This window comes from Ruditapes philippinarum, unplaced genomic scaffold, assembly GCF_026571515.1.
Source record: "Ruditapes philippinarum isolate M1 unplaced genomic scaffold, ASM2657151v2 ctg2426_1_1_1_1, whole genome shotgun sequence".
Lineage (NCBI taxonomy): Eukaryota > Metazoa > Mollusca > Bivalvia > Venerida > Veneridae > Ruditapes > Ruditapes philippinarum.
The window spans coordinates 72,742-100,045 of NW_026855841.1; the positions used below are offsets into that span (position 1 = coordinate 72,742).

The 27,304-nt window shown below is 31.2% G+C and overlaps 1 protein-coding gene across 3 annotated transcripts; it reads left to right on the forward strand.

The window, feature by feature from the left end:
- The first annotated feature begins 1,087 nt into the window (after positions 1-1,087).
- On the forward strand, positions 1,088-26,584 carry LOC132744572 (uncharacterized). 3 transcript variants are annotated; one of them, XM_060733326.1, is made up of 18 exons: positions 1,088-1,486; positions 9,199-9,269; positions 10,116-10,302; positions 10,699-10,773; positions 11,448-11,539; positions 12,296-12,369; positions 14,412-14,473; positions 16,487-16,570; positions 21,329-21,393; positions 21,756-21,833; positions 22,220-22,280; positions 22,875-23,019; positions 23,326-23,619; positions 23,790-23,865; positions 24,022-24,109; positions 24,623-24,673; positions 25,490-25,579; positions 26,076-26,584. In XM_060733326.1, exons 1-18 carry the CDS (start codon positions 1,103-1,105, stop codon positions 26,196-26,198), a joined length of 2,100 nt encoding a protein of 699 aa, XP_060589309.1. In that variant the 5' UTR covers positions 1,088-1,102; the 3' UTR covers positions 26,199-26,584. The 3 variants fall into 3 exon arrangements, with proteins under 3 accessions (XP_060589309.1, XP_060589310.1, XP_060589312.1); XM_060733327.1 differs by lacking the exon at positions 1,088-1,486 and adding an exon at positions 6,540-6,829; XM_060733329.1 differs by lacking the exon at positions 1,088-1,486 and adding an exon at positions 8,494-8,613.
- The last annotated feature ends 720 nt before the right edge of the window (positions 26,585-27,304 follow it).

Sequence of the window (27,304 nt, forward strand, 5' to 3'; positions counted from 1 at the left end):
ATAAAAATTCATTATTAAGATAAGTATATTGACTAGAGAGATATAAGGGAAAGCATGTTAAACGTAGCTCATCTTCTTATGCGCTTACACAGGTTCACTGAATCAAAGTTTAGAAAAATGTATCATAAAATTGAAAAATGTATAAGTATTCACATAGTAATGAATGGGAGCTGGATTTAGTATTTTTATCATATGTCCACCCTGTTACATACGGAAAAGGGCTAGTTATATATATTTTGAATCATTTTTATTAACTTTATATGGGCTTTAAGTGCATTGTGCTAATTCAGATATCTTTATTTGTTCATTTTACAAAACTTTTATTATTTTACAAGCACTTTCTGTTTTATCCATCAACATTAGTTTAAATCTGGAAGCGTGCTGCTTTAAGGCAAACTCGTTAAAGTTGAATTGCCTCAAACTGGTAATATTCAATTTTTAAGTTAATATCTAAGTTTAAGTCTAAATTCATCGACTATTCGCGTGGCATGCCATATAAAATATTGTAAACATTGTCTTATTATAAAAAGTAAGCATTTAAAACCACATTAAACACACCCATTGTGAAAGTGATACTGACTTTTTAACATTTCTACTTTTAAATCAGAGTCTTGTTTGTTAAGTCGTCTTAAACATTATATTAGCTAAGTTATATTATGGTAGGTGATATAAATAATATGTATACAAGTTGACATAAGAACTATTATTTTTAAGTAAACATTAAGTCTATTAATGGATATAAGTGAATGTCCAGTTGTTGATCTTTTTAAAAGAGTGTGACTGCTATAAACTAATAAATCCACATAACATGTCAAAAATTAAACTTAGATTAAACTTTACATATTAGCAAAAGCTTAAATGAAAAGTGCATGCCTTAATAGCCTACTAATCTTGGAAGAACCTAGTTTTTAATCTATGATTAAGTTCACGTTCATATATTTAAAAAAAATAATTCAAAGAACTATCGGATTATAGATTCAAGATTGAAATCGAACACATGTAAAACTTGTAATGGAATGAATGTTAAATACAAATTTCACCCTAAGTTCTAATTATTCATTATTTGATTTGTTAATTGTTCTTGGAAAAGGAATAAATTACGATGAACCCGGACAATGATATTCAGAAACCACGCTTAGGTTGGAATATTGCTAGTAAAGAAAATGGGAATACCACGCCGAATAAAACAAGTATTGCAAGACAAGGCAGTGCCAGGTGCAGAAGCCCGGCTGTATCAGTCGGTCGAACGTCCACCTGCACCCCTGACGGCAATATCATCAAACGTGCATCCACTTCTAAATCAGGTCGGAAAGAGTCCATAAAAGTCACCTCTGATTTGCAGGGACAGAAAAAGTTGTTGGGTGTTCAAGGCAAACTGCTGCAGTTGAAGTCGCAGACAAGGAAGGAAAGCCTAATGAAGGAGGGTGGAATAAAAACATTAATGGCCGCGCCTTCAGTTATGAATGCATTTAAAAGAAACGTTACGGTAAGTGTGAAAAGTTACTTGTTACTATTATTGAAAGAGTGTGATATTAAACGCCTTTCAGAATACATTGGTTGTCCCGTTTTAACAGAGAAAAGATCAAAATCAGGATCAAACGATTCTAATTTTGTTTCCATTGCTTTATGCAATCTTCATTGATCCTATGACTAAAAACTGCATGGTACAAGTGTGAATTATTAAAAAAAACTTGGTGATTCGTCATGAAACAACTTTATTTTTGCCATTTTTTGGTCATTTGTGGTTACAATATAAATTACAATAATAAATAGGTCAAAATGTAGATCAATTATAGGCTCGAGATCATCATTTGAATCAGCTTTTTCAATGTGTGTGTCTCGTAAAGTAATTATGACCTTTCTTAAAAAGAACTAAACATACTGCAACATCTTAATGGCATTTCAAATCAACTTATGTAAGTCATTATTTTATACTTAAAAAATGGAGTCGACGTCTATAATCAAATCATGCAGATAATGCAAGCAACGCGATTTCTTTCAACGTAAGGTTGATTGATAGAGTAAGATTTTAAACCTTAACCGATATCTCAAAGATGAAAAGTCGCATAATTAAACAATTCAATTTTGTTTTAAGGAGTCTATATCTATAACTATATCAAGTGAAACATAATTATACAAGTAAGGACAATGAATCACTTCTTTCAATCCCTTTAAGCAGTTGAAAAATTAATTAAATATATTAAACTGATTATGTCACTCCCTCAGATCACATTTAAACAAAATTTTGTTTTAGTTTAAATGCTTACCATTAGAAGCAGATTAATGTAGGTTTATGTTGAAAACGATTAAAATGGTTACCCTTTTAAATCATATTTGATTATGTAATTTCATATTGATGTCCCAATCCTAAGGCGAAAGCGGCATATAGATATTTTCATTATGCGTCCTAACGTCCCGAAAATTTACACGGCTCCTTTAGAATAGAAGAAGTCACTCAAACATTTTACAACTGTTTTAATGGAATGAGACAAAGCGGATTTTTGAGAAGTCTTACATCTACACATAAAATATACAAATGTTGGCATTTTTACGTAGTTATTTAATTGCGGGAGGTAAATGACCCAACAATACCAGTTTACATTCATCATTGTTCAATTAAATAATTGCAACGTAATGCCTATAATGCAGCAAAACTGGGCGATACATGATTGTTTTCGTGAAAGACATCTACTATTAATGATTCTACAGAGCGCTAAAAATGCTCACTGAATGCAACATAAAAAGAAATTACGCTGAATAGTTTAAATACGAAGTAAACCTTAAAATGATTCGGCAAATAACTCGTCAATGGCCTTTGGCGTAATAATAAGTTTTAATCCAAAGCGATACATCTTATAGGAAAAGATATAGATATAAGATATAAAAATCTCTTTAATGACCCGACGTTTCACAGAATAAGTGCCAGGAGGGTAATACTAGATGAATGCAGGAGATACTTCTCATGTATTATTCTCTTTCATTATCATGAAAGGCGCTATAATAATCTTTCTCCATATTTCCACCATGACGTCATCTATACTTGTTTCCGAGAATGATATATACCGCAGAAATGTGTCTGATCTGCATCGTAACAGGATTAAGGAAATTAAGATAAACTTATTGCAGCAGACGTGCATCTGAATGCTTTCATGTTTGTGGTCGATCATCGTGCATGTTGATGTAATAAATAAAACATACGTTTTGGATTTTAATTAACATTTGTAGTAGCATTATAATACATGAACTCTGAATTTATGTAAGACTGTTCTTGGCACCTTCATATAGTGTATCACTTTTATAACAAATTGAAAGGAGCAGCTTTGAGATACGCAAAGTTTAGGGTTGAGGGAAATTTCTAGCTATTTCGCAATGATATGCAGTCATGGAAATGTATGTATACAATATGAATAATAAATGTATTCTCGGCGAAAGCGAGTATCATGCATTTTATATATAAATGTGTTTTCTCAAAAGTTAAATGACAATATAACATTAGCTAGTTCAAAAGTATTTTCCAGCTAATAATTGTGTTCTTCTCCCTTTAGAAAATGTACATTGTATATAACTTGCATCTATTTGATACAACATATTAAGTAAAATTCCATTATGTTCATGTTTGTTATAAAAACATGTTCCTGTAATTCTGGAAACCGACTGTCTGCACGTACCATTAGTTATATGAAATGTACCAAAGTGTCGATATGAATGAAAAAGCAACGAATAAAATGCATTGTTGAGGAGAGAATAAAAGGAACTAAGTAATTACAAATACAATCACAATTATTATAAATAAGTAAAAATACACCTAACAAGAGTAATACTACAAAACATACTCTTTAATCACCTTTTTAGGTACTTTACACAAAGATTCTTTTCCAAATAGAAAATTGCGTTTTTGGCAATTACCTGGTACAGAAAAAATGATTTCTTAATATTTCGTATGATGTTAAAACACTACATTTTGCTAAATTTATAAAACACTATTTTCTGCTACTTTCTGAAGGTGATAAGTAAGTCACTTATTCTTAATTCATTATTACCTTTTTTACAGAATGTTTAAAATATTGATTTCTGAGGCTTTTTGTGTCTTTAGATCGGGTCAAATAATTTTTGCAGTGTAACTTAGAGACAAAGAACGTAGAGTTCGTGATTCTAAAAACGCTAATATCTCGGTTGCGTGCTATATCATACAATATAGATGTACAAGGTGTGTTATATCACAATTAAAGTCCGTGGTCATATCATTCGATATACTATAACTAAGTATGTTATACAATTTCACATATTACAACAATAGCTGAATTATTATACAATGACACTGCAGTATCATCGCTTTATGAAATATTAAACAGTTCGCATTCAGCACAGTGTTATATGTTATTAGAGTACGCCTCTGTCTGGCTTATTGTTTTGCCTATTAAATTCAGTATATTGATATTCTAAAAGATATCATTGTTTAAATTAAAGATGAAATACAAAAGGCTAACGCAACTAAATCTATACATTTACAGATACATAAAGATATTTATTGTTTTTGATCGCGTATCGATTATGTCCTTTGTCGAAAAACAGCAAATGATACAATGATCTTAAATAATAATGAGATGTATTTTTGAATTAAAGTTAAATTATGCCCAAATGATTTTTAGGTCTATACTGCCGCAAATTCCGCAATAAACAATGAACAGAATGATTCCATTATCTGTATATAGTAGATGAGTATTTGCAACAAGGAATTAAGGTGGATGTTTTGACTTGAGGACTTTAGGATACCAATTAGTATCTACTAAATCTTTGTTTAAATTAATACTGTGCATCTTAGTTCTAGAAATGTTAAAACATAAAAGAAGGATTTAAAAATATATAAAAATAAAGTAATCGGTTAAAGTAAATTAATAAGTTTCTATAGTTATAAGAATGTGATGTTTTATTTTATATTACGAAATAACATATCAAGTAATAATTCTAAACGGATTCAGTGAGTAGGAAACTATCATTACAATTTATTTTCCAATAAAGTAAAAATTATCTACTGAAATTCACGATGCATTTAAAAGCACCGGCCTTAAAAGTTGATATATTACACTTTGAATGATGACATTTCTTCCACTAAAATGGTTTTCATATTAAGTAATTTGAGATTTTACGATCTATTTTAGGGATTATTGTTTTTTTTTGGCTGTGACTTAATTCTTCCAAATATCATAGCGTTAATATATATGTAAGAACTTTGTGACGGAGTTTCTAAAACCTTTAATTCGATATGTACTTGACCCAGTGACATATAGAATAATGATCACATGTGCATATACATGTACAATACTTTTTTTAAACGTGATGGCGATTTGTCCAAAATATTTTTTTTTCACTTTCACATGAAATAATCCTGCCTTTAACACCATACAAGTAGAAGATTATCAACTTTTGGCAACTTGAAATATCATTATTAGTAAGGTTACAAAATGAAATACCATTTTCAGGGCAAACTGCCTAAAACAGACCCGTAAAAGGCCGGTGAACAAAAAAAGTAATCTACCGAAAATAAGAAAAGCTAATTAGATTATAATAGGTCAGATATTTGCAGTTATTCATATATGAATATAGTGTTAAGTGACTGATGTTAAAGTATGGATTATAGATAAGTTTGTTAAAGAATGAATCAAAGTTAAAGACTTATGTCTGATTCATTTATTTCATTTATAGAGGTGCTCTGTTAAGGACAAAGCAATACACAATAAGTATACTTTATTATTTCAAAAATAACTACAAAGATTTATCGTATAGATTTATGCAATAAATAAATCGTTAAATATTGTTTGAATGTACCCCATGGTACTGGCACTTAAATTTATCACCTTCTGCAATATATAGGAAAAAACTATAAATGAATGAATGAATGAATGAATGAATGAATGAATGAATGATAGCTTTCGTTTTACAAATAATTTACTTGAAATCTGATGAACTTCATTTATTTATTTGAAATGAATAAATAAATAAATTAATGAATGATGTGTGAACGTATGAGTGATCATAACGTGGATAAATAAATGAATGAGAGCAGAAAGAACTTTTGTTTTACAATGGTTGTATCATATATTATATATACATGATGAATTTACGTTGTTAACTAAATGTATCTTCATACGTTCACAGTAACATGGTAGTGGGAATTAAATTTCTTATCACAATAAATACACTGATATTTAATATACTGGTCAGTAGATTGGGGTGTAAATTAAATTTATTATCAATGTCTGAAAGTATGTATCAAAGTTAAAGCGTCAAAGTTTACTTTTCATTCTCTTTAAGGTAGAACCCCCATTCAATGTTTACCTGTTGCAAAGAAAGGGAAATAATTTCTTAGTTATAAATGAAGTGTTTATGTAACAGATTCCTGTAAACAGGATTTTGTAACAGTATTTTCATTTTCTCAAAGAATTATCATTATTTTAATTATATAGAATGTAGACGTTTCCAGCAGTGCAATTATTCAATAATGTGTATGAATATTAAATAAGAAAGATGGGTATATAATTGAGGTATGACAAATTGCGAGCGGTCACTTCTTGAATATATTCCGTAAACAACAACAACAACCAAACGTTTGAACAATTTGGATAACAAACTATAATTCAATGAATATAGAAACAAGTTAACTCAGTTGATGTAATCTAACTGATGTAAAAGAATAGTGATTGAATATCGAATTATGTCGATCAGGATTACTAGCACTGTCGATTTTTTCGACGATGATGAGGAAGTTCAACCGGAAGTGGAAGAAATTTCGCAACCCGATGTTGAAGATGAAGAACCGATCGACGAGAAGGTAAAACGTTTATAGCTCAGTGACGAATAGATACTTAAATAAAATAGACAAAAATCCCAGAATCAAATAGGAACAAGAAAGCAAAAACGAAAGAGGATTGAAACGCCATATTGCATTTCTAAATTCATCAAAAAAAAACAAAGAAAAAAAAAACAATAAAAAATACGCATGCCTATAGCCGACCATGTGGTGGACCTTGCAACAACTCTTCTTTGGAAAAGATACATTTAGTATCATTTAATAACAATATCCCCGTACAATTTATGATAAGTAAGCTATGTAAAGCCGGCAGGAATTTGCGGATAGTCTATTCGTCTATTCTCCCCTTCAACATGTACAGTTTGTTTAAATATGAATGACAGAGCATTTCCATTTTCTTTTTCAATGTCTGAGATGAAGAACGATTTCATCTTGGCTGTGCAACATCAATGAAACGTTTGTCTGAAAAAAATATTATAAATGATCATCAATAATTGCAAATATATGTGAATAAATCACTTTATAATGCACATTGCATCACGGCGTTATTCCTATAAACATGATAATTCCGCTTATAATGCTTTGAATTTGTTTGCACGGACAAATGATATGAAATGGCAATGTATAAAATCCAACATTCAAAGATATAAACTAATATATTCTAAAACAACATATAGAATCCAACTTTCAAAGCTATAAACTAATATAGCAATTTCAAAACATGATAGCAAGTTAGCAAGTTAAAAGTCGAAAATTAAAAAAACCCAACAAATTTATCACACATACTAGTACATGTGTGTTGATAATTATTTGTGTTATGTTTCTAAACTAAAAAAAAAACACTGCTTCAATTTCTATGCCACCAATTTTGTAAGATTGCCGTTCAAAGTTATAGGTTATAGTATTTAGTTTTGCAACATAAAGATCACGACGATTTTAAATCAGTGAGATTTTCCATTATGCTTGCAAATATTTTAGTTTCAACACAACCGATTATTAAAAGCGGCCTTTTCACATTTTGAAATGTTCATTTAAGCAAATAATTATATACTTTGTACGTAGTAAATGGTCGCGACAAAATTATAATGCAAACGTAATAATAAATATAGACTACAAATAATATTTCATTGTACATTTTTCATTTATCATTTTTAATGCCAATGACATTGTGCAAGCAGCGTTTGTATAAGGTTATAGACGTTGTATTCTCAGGTTTTTGTTACTTTATAAATGAAAAATATTGACTACATAGGATATATCAGAGCATCTTTGTCATAGACTATTTACTTAAGAGACAGATCTTATATAGAAAATAGGCATTATATCGTTGCTCCTTTACGTTTTTGATTGAAAATGTCAACATGAATATAACGTGAATTGAGGTTGTACATTATTGTGTTAGTAACAAAGGCTCTTTATAAACGTCATCCGCCTCTACACCACGTTGTCAACTTCTATATTATATTTTTACAAAGCGGGGTTTCTTAAAATGGCAAAGTTCTTTTCTAGAGCTGTTATTTTTTCCGGCATATTCAAAACGGAGAGGTTGTTTATATTGATTTAATATCAACACTCAGAAAAAACTTATTAATTTACTGTCGTGACTAGTGTTGTTTAAATATTAATATTAATAATTTGCCGTCGGTTCTATCATTACCGTCGGCTGTAAAAAATAACGGTTAAAACTGTTTTAATGTTTTTTTAAAGAATAATCTATATTGCATTAAGAGGACTAGATAAAATATATGTCTGAAAATTCTAGCACAATTTTGGTGGATGATAACGGATTGATTGATATTACCGAGGTAATTTTAAGACTAACTTTTTTTTATCACTAAGAACACCCTATATATTTATAATGATGTTACAGAAAGTTGCCATCACACCTTCGTGATATAACAATGTGTTGGGATAAGACACATTATAAATTAGCCATTGTATGCTCAATGCTACATTAAGCATATCATTTGTATATGTATCTTTAAAGTTGAATTATGCCAATAGTGTTTCTGTTGTAATCATTACATTATTATCAAAGGCTATATAAACCATCTTATAGTGTGTTTGAAAAAACAATCATTAAAATGATTTAATGTAATTGATGGATTTGTTGTTGGTTCTAAGTATAATTTAGAATCTTAATACGTTCCTATTAATACACAACTGGAAAAAACAAACTTTTCAGACGATTTCTGTTGAAAGTTTGACTATTATTATGATTATATACATTTAACCATTATTAAAACGCTATTAAATAAGCTGAAACCTTCTACATCTAGATAATGATTAATATATGCAGATATACAGAGGTTTGTACATATCATTTGTTGAAGGTAACCTTATAGGATTGTTTCTATTTATTCAATTTTTATATATTTTTTTCGTTTCAGCCTTTCACAAGATTTCGGCGGGTAGCAAGGGCGGTCAAATTACTTATACAAGTTTGCCATGTCTGCAAAAGGTAACGGTCTATATCTTTAGATGTCGTTTTTTTCCAAATTGGGTGAAATTAAAAACTTAATTGCTAGCACACTGCGCATATCTGAAATCTGAGCATAGATTTTTTTAGTACTTTCATATAAACATGTAATCTTTTAATTGTATAATGGACTAACTAAATGTTTAACGGTTCAAATTTACATTCGGGGAACATTTTTTATTATTTTGTAAATGTTGCACATGTACGTATTTCATCTGAAAATTTGAAAGAAATTAATGTTTCTAACAAAAGGAAAGCTGAAGATTAAAATGTACGAATCGATACAGTGACCTTTCTTTTCGATATAAGGCTGTCTTCATTTTTGCAAATAATATTGAATACGTCAATTGAAGAACAAGTTTGTATTTAAGGTGGAATATTTTAGTAATACTAGTATATCGTTTACTCCAGGATTACTTCTGTATCTTAGATTAGAAATCAAATTCTAGCATTTTTATAAAAATTAATTGAAATAGAAATATGATGGATTGGCAGGTTCTTACTTGGGTCACTTAACTCCTGCACATACATGTATACTTGCTGTGTGGTTACAAATATTACAAAGATTTATTAACTAAAATTCATTCAATAAAATTAAAAGAAGGTCAACCAATTTAAACTAAGTCAACAAAACAAAACAAAACTAAAGAAAAGCCATGCATGTCTAACCATATCTGTTTCTTTTGGTGGTTGTTACACGTGCTTGTGGTGATAATAACTTGCTATTGTCTAAAGTATATGGCGTTTAACATCAGCATGTTCGTCTGTAAAATTTAAAGAAAACAACAACAGTGATAATAGTACGTAATTTAAGACTTGTTATTTCAGTTTGTTGGAAGATTCTGTGTCGCAGGAGGCGTGGTTTGCCCTTGTAGATAATATCGCTGCGGCAGCTGCACTCACATCGGATAAAAAGAAGGGGAGAGCATTTGTGACATATGTACCAAACGAGAATAGAGAACTTGAACAACTTTGTTTTGACGTTGCTGAATATATGAGGCACAAGAAAGCAGAGGTATTTTTATACGTTATTTGATAATAACATAAATATGCCAGTCGTTCCCTATTTCTATTTTTCTATATTTTTTTACCCTTGTGCTTTATATGTCCGATGGAAAAGTCATACGATATAATTGCCCTGACAAACTTCGAGTTGGACGCATTCACCATTAAACTTGCACCAATACAAACCCAATGATTTGATCAGACAATGCAGGGACATGGGAGGTAAAAATTCCCCTGCAAATTCCTAAATTGCCATTGGATCAGCGGGGACCGAGGTCAACACGGGCTTATGCACAAAAGGAATGTTTTTGTATTTTCAAGGAACAAAAATAATGATTTTATATTCAGTAATTTTATGATACCTGGATATACTATATAATAATAAATGACTGTTTTTTTCTACCAGGATTATCTGACAGATGAAATAAGAGGCATCATGAGACAGAGACCGGGAACCAGAACAGATGATCAAATTGTGGAAGTAAGTCAAAATTGTTGGGTTTTTGTGTACTGTACATAAGTTGATATAATTTGGTTAACTTGTTGGTATAATGTTACAGAGATCGTTTTTAAGTAACAGACGACAACGCCGGTATCAGTCATTGCTTTAGATATCAGATTGTTAACTGATTTTCAGACTTCAAACTGTAGTCTTTTTCCAAAACATCTTAAATATATCCATGTTTTCTTACACTGACAATGCGTTTTCATTGATATCTTAATTGGTAAAGAGCGTATGTCGTCGACAACAGTCTATCTTTATCGCATTTTAGAGGTGAAATTCCTAAAGTATTCCTAAAGTATCAACGGGTTTCTAATATCGCGATATTCAGTGAGTAATATAGTACAAATATGATATTATCTCAGTATATCGTGATTGGTATACTAATATCGCGATATTCAGACGATTACAGCTATTATATTGATGTAAAATGAAAATAATATTTAAACATTGCAACTTTCGCAATTACAAATTATTTAGAATTCTTGGCACAATCATGGGCAATGCCAGTCTACAAAAATCGTGATATATTTAGGTAAAACGCATGTATCTATATAGCAATATTATTATGTAAGCTTTTCTGTTTTAATATATAATATAAAATTATACTATTTTATCTTATATTAAATTCTAAATGATTTATTTTATTTCAGGTAGTTCGCTGTATGAAAAACATCAGTAAAGCATTCAACGAGTACCCACTTGCTATACAAAAACAAATTTGCCAAAGAGCATTTTATGACCAGTATGTATTAACCATTATTATATAAGATTTGTAAACTATTACCTTTTATTTAGACATCATGATTTTTCATTTGTTATACTTATAATGTGTCAAAAATGGCCTTTGAATCAAGCAATATTTTACCCTTTTAAATGTACTATGTGAATTTAGTACTTTAGTACTTTTTTACTATGTAAATTTCATATCAATTAAACCACTTTTAAAAAAAGCTAATCATGTTCACCACCATCGTGACAGTTATTCTAGTTAACTTTAAATATCAATATTTCATCTGAGCGATAAATATACCATTTTCAGGATTTCTTTAGTTAACTGATTATATAGTGACGCTTGATAATTTGACCGCTTAATACGCCACGGCACTTCGTTCACCCTTGTTTTTGTCCAATAGCTTGACTACATACAATTTTTACACATACGTTTGAAAATGTTGGCGTTTGAAAATGTTGGAAAATTATTGTTGGAATCATCTTTTACACTGTTGACAAGAGTTTTCTCTTTACATCTATATACCTTGTGTAAAAAAGCGACGGCCTTTAAGCGTGTAATTTTCGCATCTAAAGGAACATTGTCCATACCAAAATCATAATTTGAATTGAATTATTTTTAACTTTTATTAAAAAAAAAAGAATTTCGGGATAATGTGTTTAAAGAGGAAAAGCATAACATAAACAGGAAAGATAACTTTCAAGATTTTTAAAAGTTTAGAATAAACAATCAGTTTTATCTCCCTTTAACATTAATGTTTTATTTTAGGTATCGGCGGAATCGTGTAATTCTCCGTCGGGGTTTGGCTCCTGATGGCATATACTTCCTGTTATCTGGAGAACGTAAGTGGTATTCTGATTGTAGTCTTTCTGGACAGTTACAAAATAAAAAGCGAGAGAAACAGAGTAAGACCGCATCAACAAAATTCAATTTTATCAAGAACACATAAGAATTGATTTGTGCATTCATTCTTATTGATATCCTTAAAAGAAAACAATAAAATTAACAAAAGAATCAATTATCATGCGGCTTAGAGCCGACCAAGTTGAACGTTACGGGGCCAAAGATTGTCAGGCCGAACCTTAACATTGAGAGATAAATGACAATTTAATGTCCGCTTACCTTGGATGTCTAATTAATCAATGTAATCATTACATCAGATCATGTTATATGTTATTAGTTCAGCTACAAAGGCCGTTCATTAGACGGCAATGTATTTATATCAAATAAATGTCCGGTGTTAGTTTTTGTCCTATTTTAGCTCACTGGAACCTTTCAGGATAGATTATTAAGAAGATGATTTACTTGTCAAATTTGCTTCAAATTTACTGTAATTCCTCGTGCTACAGTTTGCTAATATTACACTTAGTGTCACTTAAATGGTGACCAGAATTAAATATGATAACATTAATACAGAAAATCACTGAACATCTTTATATGTAATCACCAAACTTTGTTCCAAGCCTTCTTACAAGAAACCAGATGCTTTTGTCTTTGCTAAATACACTTTGTCAGTTCCCTTTAAGGGTCCCCAGAGCTATAAATAGAAAAAAAACAACAACTTACATGGCTCATCACTAGACTTTGTCTTATGTGTATCACCATGCCAGATAAGGCCATTCTTGCTTAAATAATTCAATTGCACCCTGATTTTTTATGTTTGGACGGATTGTAACAAGACTTTTTTAATACTATATAAAATTATTCATGAATTATTTTCCATCTACATGTACTATAGTGAGCGATGTATAGACCTTTAATAACACTCTTGTTATTTTTGAATATTCGCGACGAACACACACATATTCAGATGTACAATTCTATATATATTTACCATTTATATCATGAAAACTATATAGAAAAAAAGAGAATCATTCTACTGCTTCGTGAACAATAACAGTTGATTTATTTAAACGGTGCGCACCAAATGATACATTAAAGGGACTCAACTATGGTTATTGACATGATCTGAAAATATTTTTTTCGAAATGTGTTTTACAGTTTGAAGGCGGTCTTGACCAACAGCTTTGGTACAAATTTTTAAATCATTTGTTCTCTTCCAGAATGATCATTCTAATTGTGCAAAACTTCCTAAAATGAAAACCATTTAAAATAGATGTTAACTGAAATTGAGCTAAGAATCGCACAAAAAATCAATTTTGATTTTAATTGTGAATATATTTTAAATTTTATAAATTATCCTTTGCATATTTTTTTTTATTTAAAGTGCCCGAGTTGATCTATTTAGAAATTTCAAATTTTATGTTCAAGTCTTTTGGATCTCAGTAGAGCTCCTTTAAAATCCAAAGTGTCTAAATAAATAGGACCTCGGGAGTGCTACTATACAACCCCTCGTATAGAGATTTATCAAGCAAAGACGTTCGAATATCAAACGATCAGCTAAACTTGAAATAATAAAAAAACATAATCATGCTTAGAATAACGGAGACAGACGGTGGTTGCTATGACAAAATAATAGTTTTTTGGCATTATTATGTCATTAGCAAGCACTTCAATGCGACTTAGATGAATGCCGTAACTCCCGCATTGTTTTGATGTTTTAACCTTTGGTTTTTATCAAAGTGTACTTTACGTTTTGTCCGGGCAAATACAAAGTCATCAGTTATTTATAACAGATTAACGGAAAGATAAATCACCCGTAAGCGGATCGATATCAGTTTTTAATTAAAACGGGCTCTCCTTTATAAATACAAAATGTCTAGATTATCTCTTATCAATAAAGTGTCTATCATATGCTAGTTATAGACGTTTGCTTTGAAAACAAATGAAAATTTAAAAAGCGTTTTGTTTTGTCTTTTCGAAGTAAGGGAAGATTTTTTATTATTGTGTTATAAATGTTGATCGTTATTTTTATGATATTTAGTTGTTGAAAAGCCCGAGGGACGGAAACAGCCGGAAGAGATAGAAGCTGGACAAAAATTTGGGGTAGGTACAAATTAATATTGATTTTATGGTTTTGGATTTTTTATTATATTTTTTTGTCTATTAAAAAAACAAAATACATACATACTATTTCTATGTAGGTAATTTAGGATTTTTTTCTCAAACATACATTCAGACTTGTTTATACCAACATATTTAGTACAAAAATGAACTATAACATACTTTGATGGGGTTAATCGACTTTTCACATTTTTTTCTATCATTTATTAAAACAATAATAATATTAATATTTTTTGACATTACTTGCAGCCCTAACAATTGAAATGTACACGTTTGAAAGTCCATTGTCTATTGTAATGCTTTTCTTTACTGGAGTAGAATTAAAAAAGTTTGGCACATGGACCGAACCTAATGATCTTTGGAAACTCAATTTCAAATAAGTAAAAGTGACAGAAATTCAAATGCAATGTATAATGTATTCAATATTACAGTCCTCGACTTTGCCCTTTATAAAGAAACATGCAGACAGCGTGAAATGTTAGCAATCAGACAAATGCTGATGTACGACGTTTAGAAATATGTTCTGTCTTTTCGAAATAAAAAAGTTCCATGTTCAGATTTTGCATCTGCAGTAGTGTGATTTCATTTTCATAAGTTATTGTCTGTGAAAAGTAATTTTATTAGGGGGTTTCCTCTAAGTGTACAATGGTATTCCTAAAAACGTCCTCTGTGACCGAGTGGTTAATGTCATTAACTCTGTGGGTTTGAATCCCGGTTGTAACTTAAGATAAAATCATGCGAGGAAACTACTTGGCTAGTTAACGGAGGGTTAGTGCCCACCCGTACCTGGAAGAAGAAATAAACAAAAAAGACCATCTGAGGGTGTCCTTCCACCAGGAAAAGTCGTCATATAATGGTTAATGAGACTAAATCATAACCAAACGTGCATGCAATTGAGAAAACTTGTTATAACTTAAACTTAAGCAAGGGAATGTTTAAAGTGACATTATGCCCATCCAAGTGTATATAGTGAGTGAACGGGTGAATATCAAAATAAGTTTTCATTTTGCCATAATTCCATTTAATTTAATAATTAAGTTCGCATAAACAATAAATAACGCATAGATCCAAACGAAATTTCTGTAAAGATCCGTATATAACGCTAAGTATATAAAAAGAGTGGGGCAGTCTTTTTAAATTTAAGGCAGATAGATAAATTTATCCTAAGCATTTTCGAATATCAACTGTTGGTCAAACACCATTTTGACAGTCAGTCTTTTGGAATATAAATCAACTTGACTATGAAAATATGAGCATAATATCACTTTAAGTATTATAAAAACCTGTGTGTTTTTATTTCATTTTTTTATTATCTAATAATATATTAGTTTTCTCGGTCTGATCTAGATTATATAAAGGCAAGAGCTAAAACTCTTTGTTCACTTTGTGAAAATCTTGTTGTACGTATTGTAAGACGGTGTAGATTAACAATAGCGCGAGAACAATATTGCATAAATTTATAGAAACCCGTCTAAATAGAATATTAACGTGTGGAAAATATCGGAGATGAAATATAAAAGTGATTGAATCGATCTGATAAGGCACGTCATTTAGTAGTTTGTTTATAACATGAAATTTGCAATCATAGCGCGCGTAACCTTCTAGTATTTTGGAATAAACAACAACAAATAGTGTGTTCATTTTTTGGAGATTTAAAAGGTAACGTTATAAAAACATAAAAAATAAAGACTTCGAATGATTGACTATAAATGCATTTATCGTCTGCTAGGTTTTCATTCGCGTCCGTTTGTGCGTCCATCGAATCCGGATTTAGTACCAATTAAGAGTACCGCTTTGAATATATCGAATCAGAAGTCTAGATGGGTAAAAACAGCGAAATCATTAGTTTAAGTTTAAATTTCAAATTAAATGAATGACAAATAGGTCATTGAAATTAACTTGAATGTATTTACTGAAATACCCGACTGCCTTTTCAGTAGTTTTTGTACGTATTCATAATAATATGGCATTGATGTGTTTATTTATGTTTGATAGGAAGAAGACCTCATTTGTGGGTCATCTAGAAGAGCTACCGTGCTTTCCAAAGACGAAGTAGAGATACTATATCTCCATAGATTTGTAAGTAACGATATTGTGCTTTTTTAGATTTGAAAGTGAGACAGTATATCGCCATAGATTTGTAAGTAGATATACTATACCTCCATTGATTTGTTAGTAGAGATGGTATACCTTCATAGACTTTTTTTTATAAGAGATACTATAGTTATGTAAGTAGAGATATCATATCACCATAGATTTGTAGTGGAAGTTTACCCGCATAGATTTTTAGAAACAGTATACCGCCATAGATTTGTAGAGACAGTATATCACCATAGATTTGTAGAGACAGCATAACACCATAGATTTGTAGAGACAGTAAAACACCATAGATTTGTAGAGGCGGTGTAACTCCATAGATTTGTTGGGGTAGTGTAACTCCATAGATTTGTAGAGACAGTATACCTTCATAGGTTTGTATATACAGTTTATTTTTCCAACATAGTCACTTTAAAGGAACAAATGATAATAAATGCAACATATATATATGTTTAAATTATTTTATCTATGGTTATATTAGTTATATAGTCTACCTCCAAATTTTTGTTAGAAGAGATTTTTAACGTCCATAGATTTGTCAATAGGCTTTTATGCCCCCATGGATTTGTAGAGAAATTACATGTATATCCCGTACATTTGTAGAGACAGAATACCTCCAAAACGGTGTATGGAGGGTATTATACATCCATAAATACTGTAACCTCCATTGATTGCTTGTAGCACAGACTTTGTTCGTAAAGATAGTGTACTGCCATAGCTAGATTTGTAACCCCCGTAAATTGCGAACATGTGGAAACTAGTTGGGTATATTCCTTAATAATAGAAAAGAAATAGGTTTATTTTCTCCGGCGGGATGTGAATCTTCAAGATTGGTATACTGTAAAAGTTAGGCCGCCGATGTCCTGTATACACCCAAGTTTTAGCAGTCGTACTGTACTTTTAACTCCGTTATTTGATTGAGTATCGTTGTCAGTTTTAATTGAAATCCTGGCTTGACAGTGATCAAATATTTATATTTCCTCCAAATAATCAATGTTTAGTAAAAGATAGAGTATTTGAGTAAAGACAGATAATTAAATGTTGATAGGATTTGTAAATACACTTGCGATAATCACAATGGTTTAATATGGACCACAGACGGATTCTACTTGTCTCGTTATTGTTATTAAACAATCATTTATTCTATTTATTGCCTTGTGCGACTTTACAATTCCGTCTAGATCGTTTCCGTTTACTTTGAATGGTACTTGCGATTAACAATGCCTTTATCAAATTAAAAACTAGAGTAGGGAAAAAAATAGAGTAGGTAAAAGGACAAATAATCTTTGATATCAAAGTGCACATTTTTCTATTTATGGAAACCTTGTACCAGTATTATCTCTTATGATACTTTTAAGAATTCATATAACTAGATCCCCCCTCCAAAGGAAATCCAGAGGTATGCTGATGATGGAACTGAAAGTTTAAAGCTTTTGCTACCAGGTTATAGCCAGACCAGCATGCACATCCGTGTAGTCTGACTAGGCTCCATTCTAATGGTAGCTAAATTTGTGTACTTTAGTACTGAATTTCCCTCAAACTTTAAATGGTTTGTGATTAATCCAAAGCCGGACAAATTTATTATATACACAACAAGCATGTTAAGTTCAAACATAATATTACGCCGTATATATGTTGAATTTGCATATTTTTAGTATGTTATATCTGCCCTTTATTTCCATTCCCATCAAATATGGTCTCTAACCAAGCTATTCCGAGTAGATTGATTTTTTAAATAAAAAATCAAAGTGTAATAAAAGAAAATTAATTTTACATTCGATGCATTTTTAACTAACAGCATAGATGAATTAAACTTTCTCTCGCCGAATTTATGTCGGTATATCAAAACATTATAGCTTCTGTCATTTATGACAAATCTATTTCACTTATGAAGACATTTCGAATTTTTAATTAGTTTCAGTTTTATTGCAAGGGAGGGGGTAAGAATCGCAAATAAAATTTATGTATTTATTTTGTGTTTAGAAAGTTATTGAAAAGGTAAAAAGCGATATGTCACGTGACTAACCTATAAATGACATAATAGATAAACAAAATTTAAATTGAACGTTTAATCACCTTTCAGTAAAAGCATTCTGCATATAAAGAAATAAAATGAACATACGAATGAATTATTTGGGATGCTAATATATATTTAAGAAATTTGAAAAGCAAAATTTAATTTGATTTGCAAAGGGAATTTTAATGATGAAAGGTGGATTTTCTTTCAATAGGCCTGAGTGTTGATATCTTAAATATCTAATGTCAACTGTAAAGACTTTTCAAATGCGCATATCATAGCACACTAAAGTAAATCAGCAGACGACAGTTTTTTTTTTTACCAAGAAGATGTGTTAAAATACAAGTCACAGTTCTATGTTCTGGAGAATACGAGGAAATTTGATTTGTTTTGATTTGATATGGTTTATATTCTACTGCTAGGTAAGATATTTACTAAATTCTCGAGCTGGAAAAAAATAACGAAAAATAAATCTTTTACAAATTCTTCTAGGCAAAACTTCTAACTCGCTTTTGTAAACACGTAATTATCACTAATTCTTATAGAACAGTACATCAATAAATTATACATGTTTAATGAATTATAAATATCACTCAATCATTTCTTAACAAATTGCATAACTTAATTTTCAACAAAAAAAACTTCATAACGGTATTCGGTTTAAACTTTAGAAACGAGGAAATGCTTTGATAGTACTTTCCATTTGAAAGACCCTGGATAGTCGTTGTGTTTGTCTTCGTCTCTTATATTTCAGACAATATTTCAATTAAATGAATTTATGTCTGCAAAACTTGGGTATATATTTGCGCATAAAAATAAACGTACGTTTAGAATCAAACAGAAATATGAAGAAAAAATGGTTCATCTGGATCATACTCTCTTTTGATTAAAGTGTCTTAGTTGAACATAGTTGCGTGGTTATCGAAGGTCGGTGGTCCTTTTCAGGTGCCCGCTATAGTGTCTGAAATAATGCATGAAAGAAATATCTGAGGTCTCCCTCCACCAATCAACTGCAAAATCGCCATATAAACTTTTACTTGCGTTTAAGTTAAAACGGATGAAACGCAAATTTGAAACCAAAGTTGTTGTTGCTTGTCACAGTTTTGAGTTATCTGCACTTGTAAGTGACCTAACAGAGCAAGGGGTGAAACTCGCTTTCATGAACAGATAACTTGAAACAAGTAGTAAAAAGACCGCAGGTTTTACATCAATCTGTTTCAATTATAATACTCTTTACTAACGTAAAGTTGAAGATAATTCTGTGAGCTAACCAACAAAATTAAAAAAGGTATTTATAAATAAATAAATAAATAAATAAACAAATACATAAATAAATAAATAAATAAATAAATTAATTAATTACTAAATAAATGAATAAAATAAATAAATAAATAAATAAATAAAAAATAAATGAAAAAAAATAAATAAATAAAAAATAAATGAAAAAATAGCAGCACGATATGTTGTTAGGACTGTGCTTTTTTTCAGTACCTGAAATAATGCAAAAAAAAAATGGTTCCCTATATCTTTGTTATATCGGTAAAGCTGGAATTTGTTATTAACAGTGTTGCATCAGTGTATGTGTGATTTTCAATCCTTATAAATAGATAATCATAGGTACTTTGTAAGTTAGTGTTACCAATTCCAGAAGTACTAGTATGTTACTAGGATTTAAGAAAACTATTTATTAATTTTGACATGGACCCGTTTCAAGTTTAAATTTAATTTTAGAAAATGATGTTTATTTTTCAGCTGATAATGATTTTACATCTCCCTTTATATAAATGTAATGTTTGTAAAAAAAGAGGTACATTCACAAAAGCAAAAAGTTATGGAAGGCTTTCCTGCATATGTTGTACAAGAGATATTTTTTTAAAAATAATTCACAGGCTTTTTAATTACTAGTTTTCATTTAGGATCAAATTTAACTATCTCTTGTCATCGAAACACACTTCTTAATTTAAAAAAATATTTTCAATAATTTATAAATTGTCTTTTATAGGCTGTCTAAATGCGGACGCCGATAATACTTAGTGTTATTTTTGACGCCGATAAAACTTAGTGTTATTTTTTGACGCCGATAAAACTTAGTGTTATTTTTGACGCCGACAAAACTTAGTGTTATTTTTGACACAAACTTAGTGTTAATTTTTGACGCCGATAAAACTTAGTGTTATTTTTGACGCCGATAAAACTTAGTGTTATTTTTTGACGCCGATAAAACTTAGTGTTACTTTTTGACGCCGATAAAACTTAGAGTATTTTTTTCTATCATGATGAAAAGGCACTCTCAGTCCTCCGTATTTTAATTTAATGAAAATTAATGAGATATATAGCATTGGTTGTAAAGTTATTACGTTCAATAGTTGCACTTTATGTTTTATAATATCATATCGTATTAAATGCAAGGCTAAATACATTTTTATATTACGTAATATCATGTTATTGAAAACACAAAAGTTTAAAGAAAACAGATCAATAATTGTCAAGTTTGTATTCAATGTTGTTAAATGATATGACGGAAAATGGTATATACAATACAATAAATGATAGGCCTATCTTTGAGAAATTTGAATAAATAGCTGAATTGTTCGTGCATTATATAACACGTGCCATACAAGTCCCATGTTTATAAATACAACTGTCATGATTGCTTTCTTTTCCTGTAGTTAAATATACTATATAGATTACCCTGATTGTAATTCATGTATGATATATTGCAGGATTACAGAAAGATATTCAATATGTCTGAAGATAACTACGATCCTAAAAATCTGGAAATATGCAAGTAAGTTTTGAAAAAAGGGTACAAAACTACAAAGACATCATTCGCTACAAAAAAGAACATTCTTTCTTTCTTTCTCAACGCCTTATAATAAACAATACTCCTCATCATGTATATGCATCATAAATTGACAATCTTTTTTGATGTTTTATGTTTGTTGATAGTACTGATTCTACACTGAGTTTTGCATTATTTAAACATGAATTTGTTTGACATTGATTTAGTATTCTGATATTGAATAAACGTATTAAATATACAAACAGGGCTGGAATTGTTTCATGTTAATTACGATATGTACATACATGGTTTGATTCCTTGATATTCCACGACAGGAAGTTTGTAAGTTTTTTTGCGCTAAATTTCAGAAACGATGCGGTGTTTCAACATTTCCCAATGCAGAAATTATTAGACAATCCTGGAACTTGGAGTGCACTAAAATACAAGTACGGTTTATATTTTTTACATACAATGTTGGTTTTGATAATATTCATTTTTTGGACGAATTTATGGTTTGAAATATAGGATATCTTTTTTTCTTAATTACCAATGCTTGTCTAATAGTCTTAACATTTCATGTATACTCCTTTATGTTCTTTACAAGTTCTTTACAAAATCATCAGTACATATAAAATTAATTCCCGCCAATTTATCATTGGAGTTTCTACCTCTGTAGGTACACTGATTCATAGAATTTTCAACATCACATTTCTATGCTTACTGTGTACACAATTTGAAATAAATCCAGATTTTCATAAAACAAATGTTAAACAGGTTGCTGCCAACTAACGGTTCCATTATTTTACGACAACGTCCTTTATATTTTGTTTAGGTATGGACGACTTATTGTCAAGGATAGTAACGACATAGAGTGGATATATGTGATCAAGTCGGTACGTATAAACAGCTTATAAAGGGAAGCGGTGGGCTAGGCGTTAAAGTGTCTGCCTCTCAACCCAGATATCATGGGTTCGAGCCATACTCGGGTCACGACCATGTTTCCTCAAACGACACCATTACTGGTTGGTTACAGGAAGCTGACACGAAAGTGATTAATATAAGTTGCAAGAACTTGTTTCGCAATCAAGCTTAAACAAATATGTTTTAACTAAAGGGAAGCTCAAACAAACATCGCAAATATTCCAGTATTAATTTCGTGACGTTTTTAAAGAGAAAACAATGAATCCGTTTGACCACTTATCGAGATCTGAATTCATTTACTTCGCTAGATATTGCAAGGTTGTCTATGAAAATTTGTGTGAGTAGCCATATAATTCTGTGGCTACAATCTCTTAACTTTCTTTCTTTGAGTTTAGCAATTTAATTAGAAAGTTATAAAATTACTGATAAATTACTGTAAATCAGGTTGAACTGAGTGATCAAGCACGGATTATGGGGTAATTTCGGCATCGCAAATTTTGAGATTATTATGTTAATTAATGAAATAATGTATGTAATCTAACAATCAGTGAATGTTTTTGTTGCAGGGAGAGGCACGGGTGTTAAAGCATCTAGAACCGGGAAGAGTTGATGTAAAAGCAAGACGAAAGAAAATACAGCAGCAAATGGAAGAACAATCTACATACCATAAGAAAAAGAAAATTCTAGATTTTATAGCAGACGGGAATGGAAGTTAGTCAATACATGTATTATTTAATTCAAGTTTTTGCTGGCCATCTTAGCACTGTATTCTTGTAAACTTTAATAAATCCTTGATTTATCCTAAAAATGTTACCTTAAGAGAAATTACAATCGGACTCCTAGCATTAAATGACTATTTGTTAACATGTTTAGTTTCTTAGTGTACGTTAGACCGAAATACCCATTATGTTCGATGTCCTTATCCAAAGGCAGAAAATTTGCGATTCGAGAAATTAATACATCTAAAATATTCATTCTCACAGAGCTGTCTTCTTATGCCGTAAATTTTAATTACAGGAAAGTCTTGTTACGCGCCTTCCAACTACACGCCAAGTTCTTTACGACGTAGCACGTTGTCCGACCCTTCCTCTCCTCACAGAAACTGCCACGATGACCATCACGCGGATTTACGGATACGCAGTCTATCTGCGGTCCCACCTCGACAAAAAACCTTTACATCACACGGCAGACGACCTAGTCGCCCAGTGACAGTAAACGCTCCAAGACACGTGGAAGAGGAAAGTGGAACTAAAGATGTAGAAGATAAGGAAAACAAAGATGTTAACATAGTTGTTACAATAAATGATGAAGGTAGAGTATTATGATATCGTTTTATCACAAGTTAAAAAACTTTTCAGGATATGCCTATTTCTTGCCTATGATAAAGCATATTTGCTGACAAAACCTAGGTACAAGACCGATGAACAATGCAGTCCTATTTTGGATATTTGAATATAGCATTATGTCATGTTTGATTGCAGATGAAGAACAGTTGTCAACAGATAGATCTGAACAAGATATAGGCCTGGACAGTGACCGCAGTTACTCCAAAGCAAGGTATAAACCTTTAATGTACCATTCTTTCATAATAATGAAAATGACGATGACGACGACGATGACGAAGTAGTAATAGTAGTAATCTGTATTAGATATATACTTTGAAAATTGCACGATTTTCACGAAATTCAATGATTTTTATCATGTTTTTTACAGTCGATGGAAGGGAAAGAAAATCGAGGAGGAGGGCATGGCATTACCACCATTTGTACAGGTTGAAACGTTACATCCCGGTCACACATTTGTAAGTATCAGTAATCTTTAAAATATAAAGTTGTCATTTAACTGTAACGCAAAATCAGTTTAGTGTACCGGCGTACCTTAGGATGAATATCAACAATAATAATATAATGACTCACAATATGCTCAATTTTTGTTTCTCCATTTTCACTCCGCTAACGGATCCAGGTGTGTCGGCTTAAGATCAGAGACCTCTATTTTAGAAGGGTTTAGGTCGCTGACTTGTTTCTTAACGCTTTTAAGTTCGAATCTCGCAAGGGCTTTAGTAATTCAACTAGCTTCTGGAGGGTCTATTTGAATACCGACTCGTGCTTGATAATACACGATCAGCCAACAAGTGAAGCTAGATAGTCTTTTTTACATTAACGGTCATTGTGTAACTACAATCCGACAAGGAACTTAGTTCCAAGATGTTGTTCATATTTTTTGTAATATTTAAATCATGAGGCCATTTAGATGGCATTGAAAATAACTTGTGCATCAGGTTTTCAAAATAACTATGATAATGTTCTTGCAGGGTCTACGTTCGTGTTTGGAACATGACGAAAGAGGGCCTTCAGTTAGTTTGGTAAGTCATTAATTGTCATATTTTATGTCAAACATTTTGACAATCTTTCTATGATGCTAAAAGCAATGGCTGCATTTAGGATGTATTTAGTATGTTAATGAAAATTGCCTGATTTGTGTTAACGCGCGCTGCATGTGCAATAGAAAACAGTCAGTTTTGCTTATTCTTTCTTTTTGGCGATATCATGTTGATTTTGTAGTAATGGTTTATGAAAATAACGTCATTTGTCACCCAGTTTTGATTGCGTTTGTATCTTTAACTTTTAATACCGCTCAGAGAAGCGATAATGTTATTGGTATACCTGATTCGTCATTAAAATGGTGGAAAAGTCTAAATGCATGCATGTACATCTAGTAATTTCTGAACACGTGAACGCCCGCGTAAAAAATTGCTGAATGCTTATTATTAAAAATGTTTTATCATTTTATTAACGTTTGATGCGAAAGAATAAAGAACTGTTATGTTCAGAGCCCCGTTTGGTGTCTAAAACGGTGGTCCCACGTAGCTGCATATGCAAAACCAACATAGTGCGTTTGCGACCAGCATGGATCCAGATCAGGGTCCATGCTGTTCGCTATCAGTTTCTCTACTTGTAATAGGGTTGGTAAGCGAACAGCATGGATCCTGATCAGACTGCGCGGAGGCGCAGGCTGGTCTGGATCCATGCTGGTCGCAAACGCACTATGTTGGTTTTGTCGTGACATGGCTCATATTGTTGGTGCTACGTAATTTGAACCTCAATCTTTGCGCTCATATTATAAATTATTAAACATGTGTCTGTATTAGTTTATTCTTAAATGGCTTCAATATGAACAGGTTAGTGGAGACTGTGAGGTGTTGGCAATTAACAAGAAATTCTTCATGAAGCATTGTGATGACGCTCTCATAAGTTTGATAAGGCTCAAGGTAAGTTAATTTGTACTTTAAAACATAGATGTATTTAAAATCAAATTGATAGCTACTTTTTAACTTTACTGGCAGAAAAAAAATCTCAGAAAAAATCTTCTTTGTGCACTATTTCAAGAACGATTGGTCTCCCATATTCTGCATGCATTTAAAATCTAACAAGGCAGCCCCCTATAATGAAACCAAAAGGATTTGAACCAAACTAAAGACACACTTACCAATCCATCTCTTACCCATGTTCCATAAACATTTCTCCATTATTAAATAATCAAACTGAATTGGTTCATAGTACATGTACACTACACATGTCCACAAAAAAGCAAACTTTCATCATAGTTTTAAATTGTTTCTTCAGGCTGCATACTACATACGGAATATTATGTTCTAGTAGCTTTCTAAGGCTTTGTATTTTGCTACGAGCAGCGATGGAAAATTGATACATCCGCCATTCTCATGTATTCCAATGTGTTATTTTACATATTTTCATTGATTTCAGGCTAAACCATTCCCATCTCAGACAGAGCTGGTTGACAGACTGGATGCCAACATGCAATGGGAGGAATTCAAACAAGAAACGCTTAAAGACTTTCTCCGACATAGGGTTCGTGTTACCAGATAATATTCTGGCCAGTGTTATTGTTAATGATAGTTTCTATATATGCTAAAAACTCAGCGACCAAATAGTATGATAATGGGCAAATTATGACAAAAGAACTCTTGTGATTCTGTGAAACTATTAAACGGATCTAAAGTGTTCAATACATTTAAAACAGTGTTTTGGAAGTAGATTTTAATTCTACAACCCAGGTCTACAAATGACTTTATACAGACTTCTAAACATTTTGACGTAATTGTTTCATGGCATTCTTTCAGATATCATTTCTATTTCAAAGACCCTGGTACCGTTAAAGAAGTTTAAACAACTTTGTTCTAGTAACAACAAATGCTCTTGTCATGAAAATCATGTTACTTATGTATGTATGTAAATAAACAAAACTAATATTGCGTTTGTAGTTTTATTTTAAAATAATGTACAAGAGTTTATTTTTATAGAATATAGCAATAATAACTTCTAAACAAACCAGTTTTAAAAGTAATAATTTTCTAGACGTATTTGTTTTGTATGTATTATGAACGGACGAAATTTCATCACATTGTCCGTGTAAGTGTTCATATGTTACCACAGATTGGTAATGTTACCACAGATTGGTAATGTTACCACAGATTGGTAATGTTACCACAGATTGGTAATGTTACCACAGATTGGTAATGTTACCACAGACTGCTGGTAATGTTACCACAGATTGGTAATGTTACCACAGATTGGTAATGTTACCACAGATTGGTAATGTTACCACAGATTGGTAATGTTACCACAGATTGGTAATGTTACCACAGATTGGTAATGTTACCACAGATTGGTAATGTTACCACAGATTGGTAATGTTACCACAGACTGCTGGTAATGTTACCACAGATTGGTAATGTTACCACAGACTGCTTGGTAACATTTGATTATTGCACTACTATATACATTACCTCCAGTTACTTATAGAGGTGGGATAACATGGGGGAATAATGTAACACCAAAGGCTTCAAAACTCATCCTTGCAATGAAATTGCTGCATTCTTCTGAATTCTCTTTGACAGACAAACAACTTAACCAAATTTTGTTTTCTAAATTTCAAAAAAAAAAGAACATTACTTTGATCTTGGCTTTGGCAA